The sequence below is a fragment of the Microtus ochrogaster genome, chromosome 10, assembly GCF_000317375.1.
Source record: "Microtus ochrogaster isolate Prairie Vole_2 chromosome 10, MicOch1.0, whole genome shotgun sequence".
NCBI classification, from domain to species: domain Eukaryota; kingdom Metazoa; phylum Chordata; class Mammalia; order Rodentia; family Cricetidae; genus Microtus; species Microtus ochrogaster.
This window is the reverse complement of record NC_022016.1, coordinates 8,288,594-8,300,054: the sequence shown is the minus strand read 5'-3', so window position 1 is coordinate 8,300,054 and position 11,461 is coordinate 8,288,594. Positions and strand designations below refer to the sequence as shown.

Genomic DNA, 11,461 nt, shown 5'->3' with positions numbered 1-11,461 from the left:
GCGTGTGCCGCCACTTATGGCTTGTATTTTGATTTTACGACTCTGAGACAGGTCAACCTTCCTAGGCTCAAGGATGTCCATGAACTCCTGATATTCTTCCCACCTCCATCTCTTAAATAATGGGATTACAGATTTGTGCGCCGCACCTGGCTCACTTCATGTGTTTTCATTTATCTACTCCTCAACCCAAATAGGTTAGAGAAATAGTCTCAATCCTTTTTAACACTCAAGCCCAGTGAGGGACTAAGAGGGGAGCCTGGCTTTAAAATTATCTGCCTACAGCTGCCTCTCAAACCAGCAGTTAAAGCACTTAGCAAAAAAACCGACGCTTCGTAAGTGCTCACTAAAGTTTCTTTCCGTCACTAGAATATTGGTTGTTAGTTGTTTGCTTTAAAAACTCAGGCACTATACAACTTGATCGTACAAAGGTGGCGAGGGTTAGCGCGCGGGCGCAGACTGTGTGGGCGGGGTCAGGGAAGGCGGGGCCTGGAAGGGCGTGGGCGAAAGAAACCCGGTCCCCGGCACCTGCGACAGGTGGAGCCCCCGGCTCTCGGCCATGTCCGCGGACGCCTCGGAGCCAGAGTCCGGGCCGGGATCCGAGCCGGGGTCCGAGCCGGGGTCCGAGCCGGGGACCGAGCCGTCGTCCGAGCAGGACCAGCTGTGCTCCGAGCACCGAGAGCCTCTGAGCTTGTTCTGCCTCTTCGAGAGACGGCCGGTATGCGCAGCCTGCGCCAGGTTGGGCGGCCGCTGTCACGGGCACCGCATCCGCAGGGCGGAGGAGCACGCCGAGGAGCTGCGAGTGAGCGGGCTTGGGGCCGGGAACTGGGGTGACTGCTCTCGGAGTCGGGGGGCGGGGCCTGGCTTCTCTGTGGCTTCCCTTTCAGAACTAGGTGGTTAGAGGTGTGACCTCTGGATTAAGCTGGATCCGAGTTCGAATTCTACCCATTCCCCGTGAGTCACGGACCTAGCTTGTTATATTTCACCGGTAGTTTCTGGACATTCATAATACTGTGCGTTTGTTATAGCTGACCTCAGAAAAACTCAGTTCCCTCACACCCCTTGACTCAGAGTCTCCTCCCCTCCCTCAGGTTTTCTGGTGAGAGATCTAGTTCTCCTCCAACCTGGCCTTGACTTGACGTGAAGTTGATGAACCAGGATGGGGAGAATGGCAGGACTCAAGGCCTCCCATCTCCTGTGTGGCTCTAGGCTGGTCACCTTCCTGTTCCCCCTGAACTTCTGAGGTTGGAGGCCAGGTCACCTTGGTCTAGCTGTGGCCCCTGGGGAACTCTTTGCAATTTTATTAAATGGCTTAATTCTCCCAACCCCACCCTGGCATTAAGCCCTACTGTTCATTCTAGGGACATCAGCTACTCAACCACATTGTAATAAACATACCTTGCTGGAAACTGCAGCCAGCAGGGTTCAGTTACTCAGCCATGATGAAAATAAACTTGAGTAAAGTTGATAGAATCAGCTTGCATCATGGGTGAGCATTTTACAAATTCCTAAGGACTTAGATATTTATCATCTCATTCCACCCAGGCTGGGCTTTTGAAGTGTGGGTTTGAATTCAGGTTTTTCAGATGAGGAGGAGACCCACAGCAGGATAGTAACTCCTCCCAGACTCCTAATGTTCAGGGCTCAGAGGGCGAGATTCATTGACTGGGCAAGAGGAAACCACTGCTTGACCTTAGTGGTTAGGAAGAGGAAAGGACCTAATGGAAAGCCTTGAATCTGAGCACTGGGAGGGGTGAAAGCTGGGGCAGGGTGGCAGGCATGGTGCTATGCTCCAGGAGCCTTCTCTGGGCCACCCTAAGACCTTACACACGTGCTTGGCCTTGGCTTAAAGGAGGCAAGTCTCTCCCCTTCTACTTTAGATTTTGTGGTTTTGTTTGTTTGCTTTTCATTTTTGGTGCTGGGTTTAACAGAGCCTCGGGCATATTAGACTCTACCCCTGAGCTACACCCCTAGCCCTAGCACACACCATGGCTTCAGTACACCCTCCTTCCCTCCACCCCTCCTTCAGTACATCCCTCCTTCCCTCCATCCTGCAGAGAAATTGCCCTGGGCAAAATAGCACCGGGTTCACCCGCTCTTAACTTCTGGACCCATGCCTCAAAGTGAGTGAGCGGTCGGCTCGAGTTAGGGAGCAGCTGAGGTGCCCATTGTCGGAAGACTGGATAAGAAAAATATGGATATATTCCCATACATAGACACATGAGGTATTATTCTCTGATGCAGACTAAAATGACATGGTTCGGAAGGAAGATGGAGGGATGTGGACTGAGACGAGCCTGATCAGACAGACGACTGTCACGTGTTGTGTCTCATGGGGAACCTGGACACAAGCCATAGAAAGACAACCTAAGCTGGGTGTGGTGCCACACTCCTGAGAGAGTAAGGCAAGAGATGGTGAATTGGAGGCCAGTTCGGATTCCATAATAAAGCTTTGTCTTAAAAAAAAAAGCCAGTAGCTTTAGTCTGAGCATTTGGCAGGTAGAGGCAGGAGAATCTTCGAGTTCAAGGTCAACCTGGTCTAAAAGTGAGTTCTAGGACAGCCAGAGCTATACAGAGAAATCCTATCTCAAAAGAAAAAAAATGTCTTAAGTAATAAAAAGGAAAAAAGAAGGGCTGGAGAGATGTTTCAGCAGTTAAGAGCACTGGCGTCTTTTAGAGGACTCGGGTTCAATTCCTAGCATCCACATGACAGCTCAGAATTGTCTGTGACTCCAGCTCCAAGAGTTCTGACACCCTCACCAGGACATTCATGCAGGCAAAACACCAACACAATAAGATAATAATCGTCAGAATAAATAAAAAGAAAAAAGAAAAAAGAGACATGAACCTTAGAAGGGGGAGCATTAAGGAAGAGAGGATCAGGGTGGAGGGGGGCACTAGTGGGTGAAGGGTGATGCGACAGAAGAGTCACTGGGACCGTCTATATAGTTAGTATACACTAATAAAACTTTTTTTTTTTTTTTGGTTTTTCAAGACGGGGTTTCTCTGTAGCTTTCGAGCATGCCCTGGAACTAGCTCTTGTAGACCAGGCTAGCCTCGAATTCTCAGAGATCTGCCTGCCTCTGCCTCCTAGGTGCTGGGTGGGATTAAAGGTATGGGCCACCACCACCTGGCTAAAACTTTTTTTTTTTAAAGAAAAAAAGGATAAGGGCTGGAAAGACGGCTCAGCAGTTAAAAGCACTGCAGCACCTCCAGAGGTCATGAGTTCAATTCCCAGCAACCACATGGCAGCTCACAACCATCTATAATGAATTCTGATGTCTTCTGGTGTCCAAACATACATGTAGCTAGAACACTGATACATGAAATACATTTTTAAAAATCTGGAACAGCATAACACTAACTGAAAAGAGTTCTAAAATAGCATATTCTGTTTCATGTAAGTCATAAAAAAGTGGAGGGTCAGATATACCCATGCTTTATTTATAAAATAAAATAAAAAAGGACAATAGCTAAGCTCAGTTCTCTCGTCCCTGGGTACGTGATGGGAGGGGGTTGGGAGACTTTCTTGGAAGAGGTAACTGGACCGCCTGTGGTGAATGGCACTGGGGCGAGTTCTGGGGAGCAGCGGAGGGATTGGTACCTGGAAGTGCCGCAGCTGTTACCTCCTGTGAAGGAGTGGGAAAGGCCTGGGTCTAAGCCAGCTAGCCATCTGCCTCAGCTCCCTTGTTCCCAACCCGTCCCCTGCCCCTTGATGGCTGAGGCTCGTGACTTTGGGAACAGAACACTACCGACTCATTTGTGGTCAAAGCAATGAGACTTCATATCAATTAATATTTATTTAAGGCCCTTTATATGCAGGAAAGTATACAAGTCAGCAGCTATGAGAAATAAAGCAGGACAGAGTCAGGGTGAGTCAGTGAGCTTCCCCGAGGAGGCGGCATAAGGGCAGATCAAGGGAGTACAACAATTGGGGGAGGCTGAGACTGAAGGAGGAAGTAAGCCTGAGGCCCTCGGGCAGGCTGGTAAATCTGGTGTTTTTAAGTAGCTGAAGGAAGGTTTGTGTGAAGTAGGAGGTGGCATGGGAGACAGAGTTTCCAGGTAGGACCTGCACCTCAGATAAGAGGCCTATTCTCACCTCACTGTATTGGAAAACCACTGGGAGGTTTTGAACTGGACATGGCTGTGGTAATGCGAGGCCGTCTAACAGGGTTCCTCTGAGGTGGTGACCATCTGGCTAGAATAACAGAAGTGGAAGTAGTGATGAGGTGAGGGAGGGTGGGGGCAGACCCAACACAACCCGAGTATGGGCTGGAGAGATGGCTCAGAGGTTAAGAGCACTGACTGCTCTTCCAAAGGTCCTGAGTCCAATTCCCAGCAACCGCATGGTGGCTCACAACCATCTGTAAGGAGATGTACACGCAGACAGAATACTGTCTACATGATAAATAAATAAATCATGAAAAAAAAGACCCAAGTGTCTTGATGGCCCCAAATGAGTAACTGGATAGGAAGCCCAGCATTGGTGAGCTGGAAGGAAAGACACAATAGGCTTATATGGGATCCTTGACATACTTGTTTCTGATGTGATGACATCTGGATTTGAACCATGGGAGTGGGTGACTAAGGGCAGAGTGAAAGGGAAAAACCGCTCGGATGAGTGAGTGGCCCATATGCATGAATAAAGACACAGTAATGCCATCTGTGTTGCAGAACAAGATTGTGGACCAGTGTGAGAGGCTGCAGCTACAGAGCGCGGGCATCACCAAGTATGTGGCGGAGGTCCTGCAAGGGAAGAACCAGAAAGCAGTGGTAATGCTCATTTACTCTCGGCACCGGGCCTCCCCTAGGCTAAGACTCTAGTCCAGGTCTAGCATAGTCTCAGATCCCTTTCTAGGCTTACAGCCTCGTTTCTACTGAGGAGCTCGCTGCTTCTGTCAGCACACAGGCTGTGGGACTAGAAAGCAGAATCCTGGTGACTTTGGGTTCAAAGCCAAAAAGACTAGTGCCTTTTTTCCCACAAATTAGACTTTTTATTTTATTTTTTTAATACTTATTTGTTTATTATGTATACAGTGCTCTGTCCGCGCGTATGTCAGGCCAGAAATGGGCACCAGACCTTATTACAGATGGTTGTGAGCCACCATGTGGTTGCCGGGAACTGAACTCAGGACCCCCGGAAGAGCAGGCAATGCCCTCAACCACTGAGCCATCTCTCCAGCCCCACAAATTAGACTTTTTAAGTTTTATTTTAATGTGTATGATTGTTTTGCTTACATGTATGTGTGCACACCACATGTGTGCCTGGCACCAGCAGAGATCAGAAGGGGGCATTGGATCCCTTAGAACTGGACTTATAGATGGCTGTGAGCCACCATGTGGGTGTTGGAAAACAAACCCAGATCCTCTGCAAGAGCAACAAGTGCTCTTCACAGCTGACCTATCTCTCCAGCCCCAAGGAATGCTCTCACCAAGAAAAGCTGATATTGCTGGGTAGTGGTAGCACACGCCTTTAATCCCACCACTCAGAAGGCAGAGACGACAGATCTCTGAGTTCCAGGCCAGCGTGGTCTACAAAGTGAGTTCCAGGACAGCCAGAGCTGTTACACAGACAAATCTTGTCTTGAAGAAACAAAAACAAAACAGAGGTAAATTGCTTGCTGCAAAAACCTGCTGACCTAAGTTTGTTCCTGGAAGCCACATAAAGATAGAAGGAGAGACTAATTCTATAAAGTTGTCTTCTTCCCTCCACATATGCACCATGGTGTGCACATGCCTACTCATGCACACATACACAATAACAATAAAGAAAGGTTTGAACAAAAGGTTTGTATTTGCTCAGAGACCTAGAAAGAGGAGCGATGACGTGCACAACTGCGCAAAGAGTGTCTAGACAGGTCACCAAGTGCAAAAGGCCTGGGCAGAGGGCGCCCGAGCTTCTAGGGCAGAAGGTCCTGTGAGGCTGAAGCAGTGTGAACAGGGGAGATGACAGGAAGAAGTAAAATCAGAGAAACAAGAGGTTCAGTCGCAGGGGGGTTGCCTTCATTTCAGATATAAAGACAAATCACTGAAAAGGTTGTTTTTTTTGTTTTTATTTATTAATAAGGCAAAAGACTTCAATTTAGGGGCTAGAAGGGTGGCTCAGCAGTTAAGAACACTTCCTGCTCTTCCAGAGAACCTGAGTTTGGTTGCTGGTACCTACTTTGGGCAGCTCAGAACTGCACTTAACTTCAGCTCCTGGAGATCCGACACGCATGTTGTGCACATGCGTACACACACAGGATCACAGACAGATTGGGATTTCAGTTTTAAAAGGAACAGCTATAGTAGGAAGTGGCCATAGGCAGCGAAAGTAAAGGCCAGGAGAGCAAGTGAGCTGCAGGTATAGGCGAAGTCAGTATGCTTCAGACTCAAGTGAGCTTCCTTGATATTCACTAAGCTGTTGTCCTCCATGCTGTGAAGATATGGGTCTCGGTTTCTTCTGCAAAAGAAGAATGACTGTTTCCTAAACTGTACAAAGCAGGTCTGCAGGCGCAGGGCCCAGAGAAGCCACCGTCCTTGGGCCTCGGGAGCAGGGCTAGATGACAGTTGGGAGGATGCTCGCAGTGTCCAGGCTGACAAGAAGTCTCCCGCCCAGTCACCGAGTGTGTCTGGAGGTACCTACTGCAGCCAGAACCTGACCACTGGGAGTCAGAAGACGATGTACATTAGCATCCTTAGCTGAGCCAGACAACGTAGCATAGTCCTTTAATCCCAGCACTCGGGAGGTAGAGGGAGACAAATTTCTGTGAGTTCCAGGACAGCCAGGGTGGTTACATAGAGAAACCCTGTCTCGAAAAACTTAAAAAAACAAGCAAACAAAAAACCAAAAAAAAGCCGGGCGATGGTGGCGCACGCCTTTAATCCCAGCACTCGGGAGGTAGAGGCAGGCGGATCTCTGTGAGTTCGAGACCAGCCTGGTCTACAGAGCTAGTTCCAGGACAGGCTCCAAAGCCACAGAGAAACCCTGTCTCGAAAAACCAAAAAAAACCAAAAAACAAAAAAAACCATCTTTAGCCGGGCGGTGGTAGCGTACGCCTTTAATCCCAGCACTCGGGAGGCAGAGGCAGGCGGATCTCTGTGAGTTTGAGGCCAGCCTGGTCTACAAGAGCTAGTTCCAGGACAGGAACCAAAAGCTACGGAGAAACCCTGTCTCGAAAAATCAAAAAAAAAAAATCTTTAGCTGAAAGTTTTTTCAGAGCCCCTTGATGGCACATTAAAAACTCTGTTGTTGGAACCAGTTGGGATGGACAAGCCTTAGGAGGGGACAGGATTCTGGCTCTGAGGCGAAGTGAAATTTCAACTGGAGCCTGGTTTGTATTGGTCTGGCTGATGAGAATAACTTTCAAGGCCATTGTGCCCTATGATCACTATGATTCCTTCATTTTTGTCCCATGACCATCATGTTCCCAATGCTGGTTCATCTCTAAGCCCCGCCCTCCTTTTAAACTGTGGTCATGACCTTCTGAGACATGGCCTGGATGTTTGAATCTTTTATGCCACACTTCGGAACTCTAAATGCTAGGGTGTCAAAGTAAATGGCTTGAATCCCTTTGTTCTCCGTACTCAGCCCCTGGCAGACACCGTCAATCAATGTTGGCATCGTTTCTGCTACACCCGTACCTCCTCCCCTACTTGTGACTGGGACTTTGTCTCTGACTCCTCATCTCATCCCTTGCCAGAGCATGGCTAGTGCGGCGAGGGAGCTGGTTATCCAGAGGATGAGCCTGGTGAGGAGCCTGTGTGAGAATGAGGAACAGCGGCTGCTGGAGCAGGTGCTCGGTGAAGAGGAGCGGGCTCACCAGAGTATCCTGACTCAGCAGGCTCATTGGACGGAGGCACTGAGAAAGCTGGACACCCTCCGTACCAGCCTGGTGGGCATGCTCACCCATCTGAATGACCTCCAGCTGATTGTAAGTCAGGAGAGGGTGAGGACACAGAAGGTTGGCCAGGTTCCCCCAGATTTGAAGACCTCAAGAATGCCAAAAATATGGCCTTGGGACAGGGATGAGTGACAGTGATTTCTACCAGACTTGTGAAGCTGTTTCTATTCTGGCCCATCATTATGCTTCTGTAGCAAAGAACCCAGCTAAATCAGCTTGGCCAAAAGTCCCCACCACTGACATCTGATAGCCCTTGGCATTTATCAGATTCCACCTCTCCACTATCCCCAAGGGGCGTCTGGTCACCCTGGTCACTCTGGTCTGTCCTTAGCAAGAATCCTGTCAGGTAGGTTTAGCTAGGATCCCCCTCCCCCTCAATGTTTCCTCTTTAGTCAGCAGTTGCGGCCCCTTAGGGGGCTGAACAACCCTTTCACTGGGGTTGGGAATCACAGATATTGACATTATGATTTGTACAGCAGCAAAATTACAGTTATGAAGTAGCAATGAAAATAATCTTATGATGGGCTCACCTCACATGAGGGGCTGTATTAAAGGGTCAGACATTCAGAAGATTGAGAACCACTGCTGTTAGTGATTTTCCACACAGTGATCCCACCCTGCTCCGTGGCCATCAATTCCCATGCTGCATTCAAAGATGAACTCAATCTCTTTCAGCTACTGCAAGATCCCCGGGCAGTAGTCCCTATAGCTGTGTTCTTTACTATGTTTAATATCATTCTCTTCTTAACATGACACGGGAAATAAAATGATCTGAGTAGTTGGCACCTGATAACGATATACTTTCAACAGCAAGCAAATACTTACTGAGTGCCTTTGGGTTATGTAATGGGGCAGAGTCACAGGGCACAGCTGCAGTTGTTCTGAGCTCTACCTAAGAGTTGCTACATAAACTGACAAGTAGAATGTGTCATGCTAGTAGAGGGATCCGTCAGAGGTCAGAACACCCACAAGGCAGGAGCTTCCTGGATGAAGTGACTTTGAAGTAATGAGAAAGGTACCCAGGTGCAGGGAGTTGGGATGTGCAGAGTGCTCAGAAGCACTGGGGAGAAGGCAGCACTTGGTGCAGATAAGACCCTAATATAAACAACACATTCTTGGGTTTTCCAGACATAATCACAACTAGTATTTAGTGCACTGCTTTTCAAAGTACTTTATAGATATGCAGAAGCCTCCAGTTTTGAGGGACAGTAGACACCTGAGTGTCTACCAGCAGAGGAGGAATGAAGAACAAACAGGAAGGTGGTCTGACTGCCCTCCATTGTGATTCACTTGGCACCAGCTTCCAGGCAAGGGCACACCCTGTCCCAGCAACTGGGACCCTCACAGGCCTCTGAGAGCAGGTGGTCTCCATGGCGGGTGGCACTGGCTCTGTGGAAGATGGTGCTGAACTGGAATTGAGAGGAGCCTGGTTTGCCACAGGGGAGGGGCAATGGCTGATTCATTTTTGTGTATGTTAGGAGGCTAGGTCTTTGTTGTGAAGCCGGCATCCACACAGTTGTGTGCAGGGAAATGTGGCAGGTCATGTTCACACACTGGGTGTCTGCTGCCAGCCTGACTATGTTTTCCTCTCTTGCAGCAGAAGGAACACGACATTGTTGAGAGGTGAGTGTGGCCCTAGAACTTGCTCAGGCTGTCACTGAGACCCCCTTCCTTCTTCCCAGGCCATCGCAACTTCCTAAAGCCTAGCTCCAAGGTCAGAGGTCAGGCCCATGCCTTCTCACCCTCCACATCTTCTTCAGATCCATATCGAAAGAAAGTGAAGCAAATACTTATTAGCTAGGGCCTTGCCCTGGGCTTTCCTAAACTTTATCCTACTTCAACTATGGTTACCCTGGATAAGAATCCTGAGACTCAGAACTGGGGCCTGGACTCACTGATACCTGCTTCCTTGGTGTCTCCTCTACCTTTCTTTCTGCAGTGAACGAGTTTTTAAGACTTAAGGCTGCATTACCACTCAAATTTCCCATCTTAATTGTTAAGTAGTTAAGGAATTTCATTCATTTCTGAATGCTAGAAGGTTGAGAGGCCAGGGCCTGAGGAAATGACCAAATGGATAAAATTAGCCAGGCAAGGTGATTAGCCAATCCCAATAGGGTTGTTGCTTGGTATTCAGTGCTTTTACCTGGTTTGTACAAAGTTCTGGGTTCAATTCCCAGCCTCTAAAATGAAAAAGATTTAAAATGGAAAGCGAGCCTTTATCAAATCAACCCTTCCCAATCTGTTTCCCTAGAAATGTGGTTGGTTTTAAGAATTAGTTACTTGCTTCGTGTGTGTAGGTGCATGCGGGTGCCATGGCTCATGTGTGGGTCAGCGGACCACTTGTGGGAGCTGTTCCTCTGCTTCCACCGTGTGAGTCCTGGGTCGCCAAGCTCTCTGGCAAGCACCTTTATCCACCGAGTCCGTGCACCAGTCTCAGATGTGGGATTCCAAACTCTGACTAGATTTGGGATTTTGGATTTCTTATTTAATTGGAATATATGTGGCTTCGTGTGTGTTTCTTTTTTGCCTCCTTTTAATGATATATATATAGCCTGGGCTGTGATGTCACTGTCTCGTTATCAAGGCTATTACGTTTGAACGCTTGAATGAAGTGGTGGGCATTTCAGGTGTCGTCAGCCAGGTTCTTCATTATAAGGGTGCATTTTCTCTTTCATAATTGATAAGCCAACAATGAAAGGCACTTTCTGTGTGTTTCCTGTTAGCTTCCAGATTTTTACCACAAGAGTTTTGCACCATGTTAATTTCTGCCCGAGTTGTTCGCTTGCTTTCTCACTTATTCCTCCTATTTGGAACCAGTGCCAGTCACAGATTCTGATCTTCTCTGCTGCATAGTAAAGCCCCGCTGCCGCTGTGGTTGCTTTGACCTTCAGGTTGCCCGCGTTTGACCAGTCACTGGCTTGTCTGTTTGACAGGCCCCCTCTTCTTTGAGTATTTCTTACTGTGGCACAAAAGATGTCCCCAGGGTGGGAGGGTTGGAGAGTGGCTCAGCAGTTAAGAGACCTTACTCTTCTTACAGAGGACCTGGGTTTGGTTCCCAACACCCACAAGGTGGCTTGCAACCCATAATCTGATGTCTTCTGATCTCCTTGGGTGCCAGACACACATGTGGTAGACATTCTTACCCTGGTTCAGATTGGATTTTGCCTACCCCAGCCCTGGAACCAGCTCTTTCTCCAGGGGTCTTATATCTGTTTTAGTAGGATGAGATATCACAAAGCCAGTATGAGACATTAAGTGTTCTCACTGCTACTGACATGTCATTGTACTGGACCTTTAATCACAGTTGGGGGATATTTGTAACTTCTTGTGCACGAATCTGTATCATAACTTCTAATTCCAGTCTAACACTGCAGTTAACACTGCCTTTGCCTGCCTCCAGTTTCATATTTGTATCTTATACTAAGAACCCTGGCTCCTAGGCTAGGCCTGATAGCCCTTGCCGTTAATCCCAGTACTTGAGAGACAGAGGCAGATAGATCTCTGTGAGTTCAAGGCCAGCCTGATCCACATAGTTCCAGGACAGCTAGGGCTACATAGAGATACCCTCTCTCAAAAAACCA

At 48.3% G+C, this 11,461-nt stretch overlaps 1 protein-coding gene across 1 annotated transcript in view; it reads left to right on the top strand.

Annotated features, from left to right (window-relative positions):
• The first annotated feature begins 511 nt into the window (after window positions 1-511).
• Bspry (B-box and SPRY domain containing) overlaps window positions 512-11,461 on the top strand; it is a 15,634-nt gene continuing 4,684 nt past the window's right edge. The window contains exons 1-4 of the mRNA XM_026781825.1: window positions 512-799; window positions 4,672-4,770; window positions 7,680-7,910; window positions 9,478-9,503. Coding sequence (XP_026637626.1) covers window positions 557-799; window positions 4,672-4,770; window positions 7,680-7,910; window positions 9,478-9,503 — 599 coding nt within the window. The 5' untranslated portion in view covers window positions 512-556. The remainder of the gene's footprint in view (window positions 800-4,671; window positions 4,771-7,679; window positions 7,911-9,477; window positions 9,504-11,461) is intronic.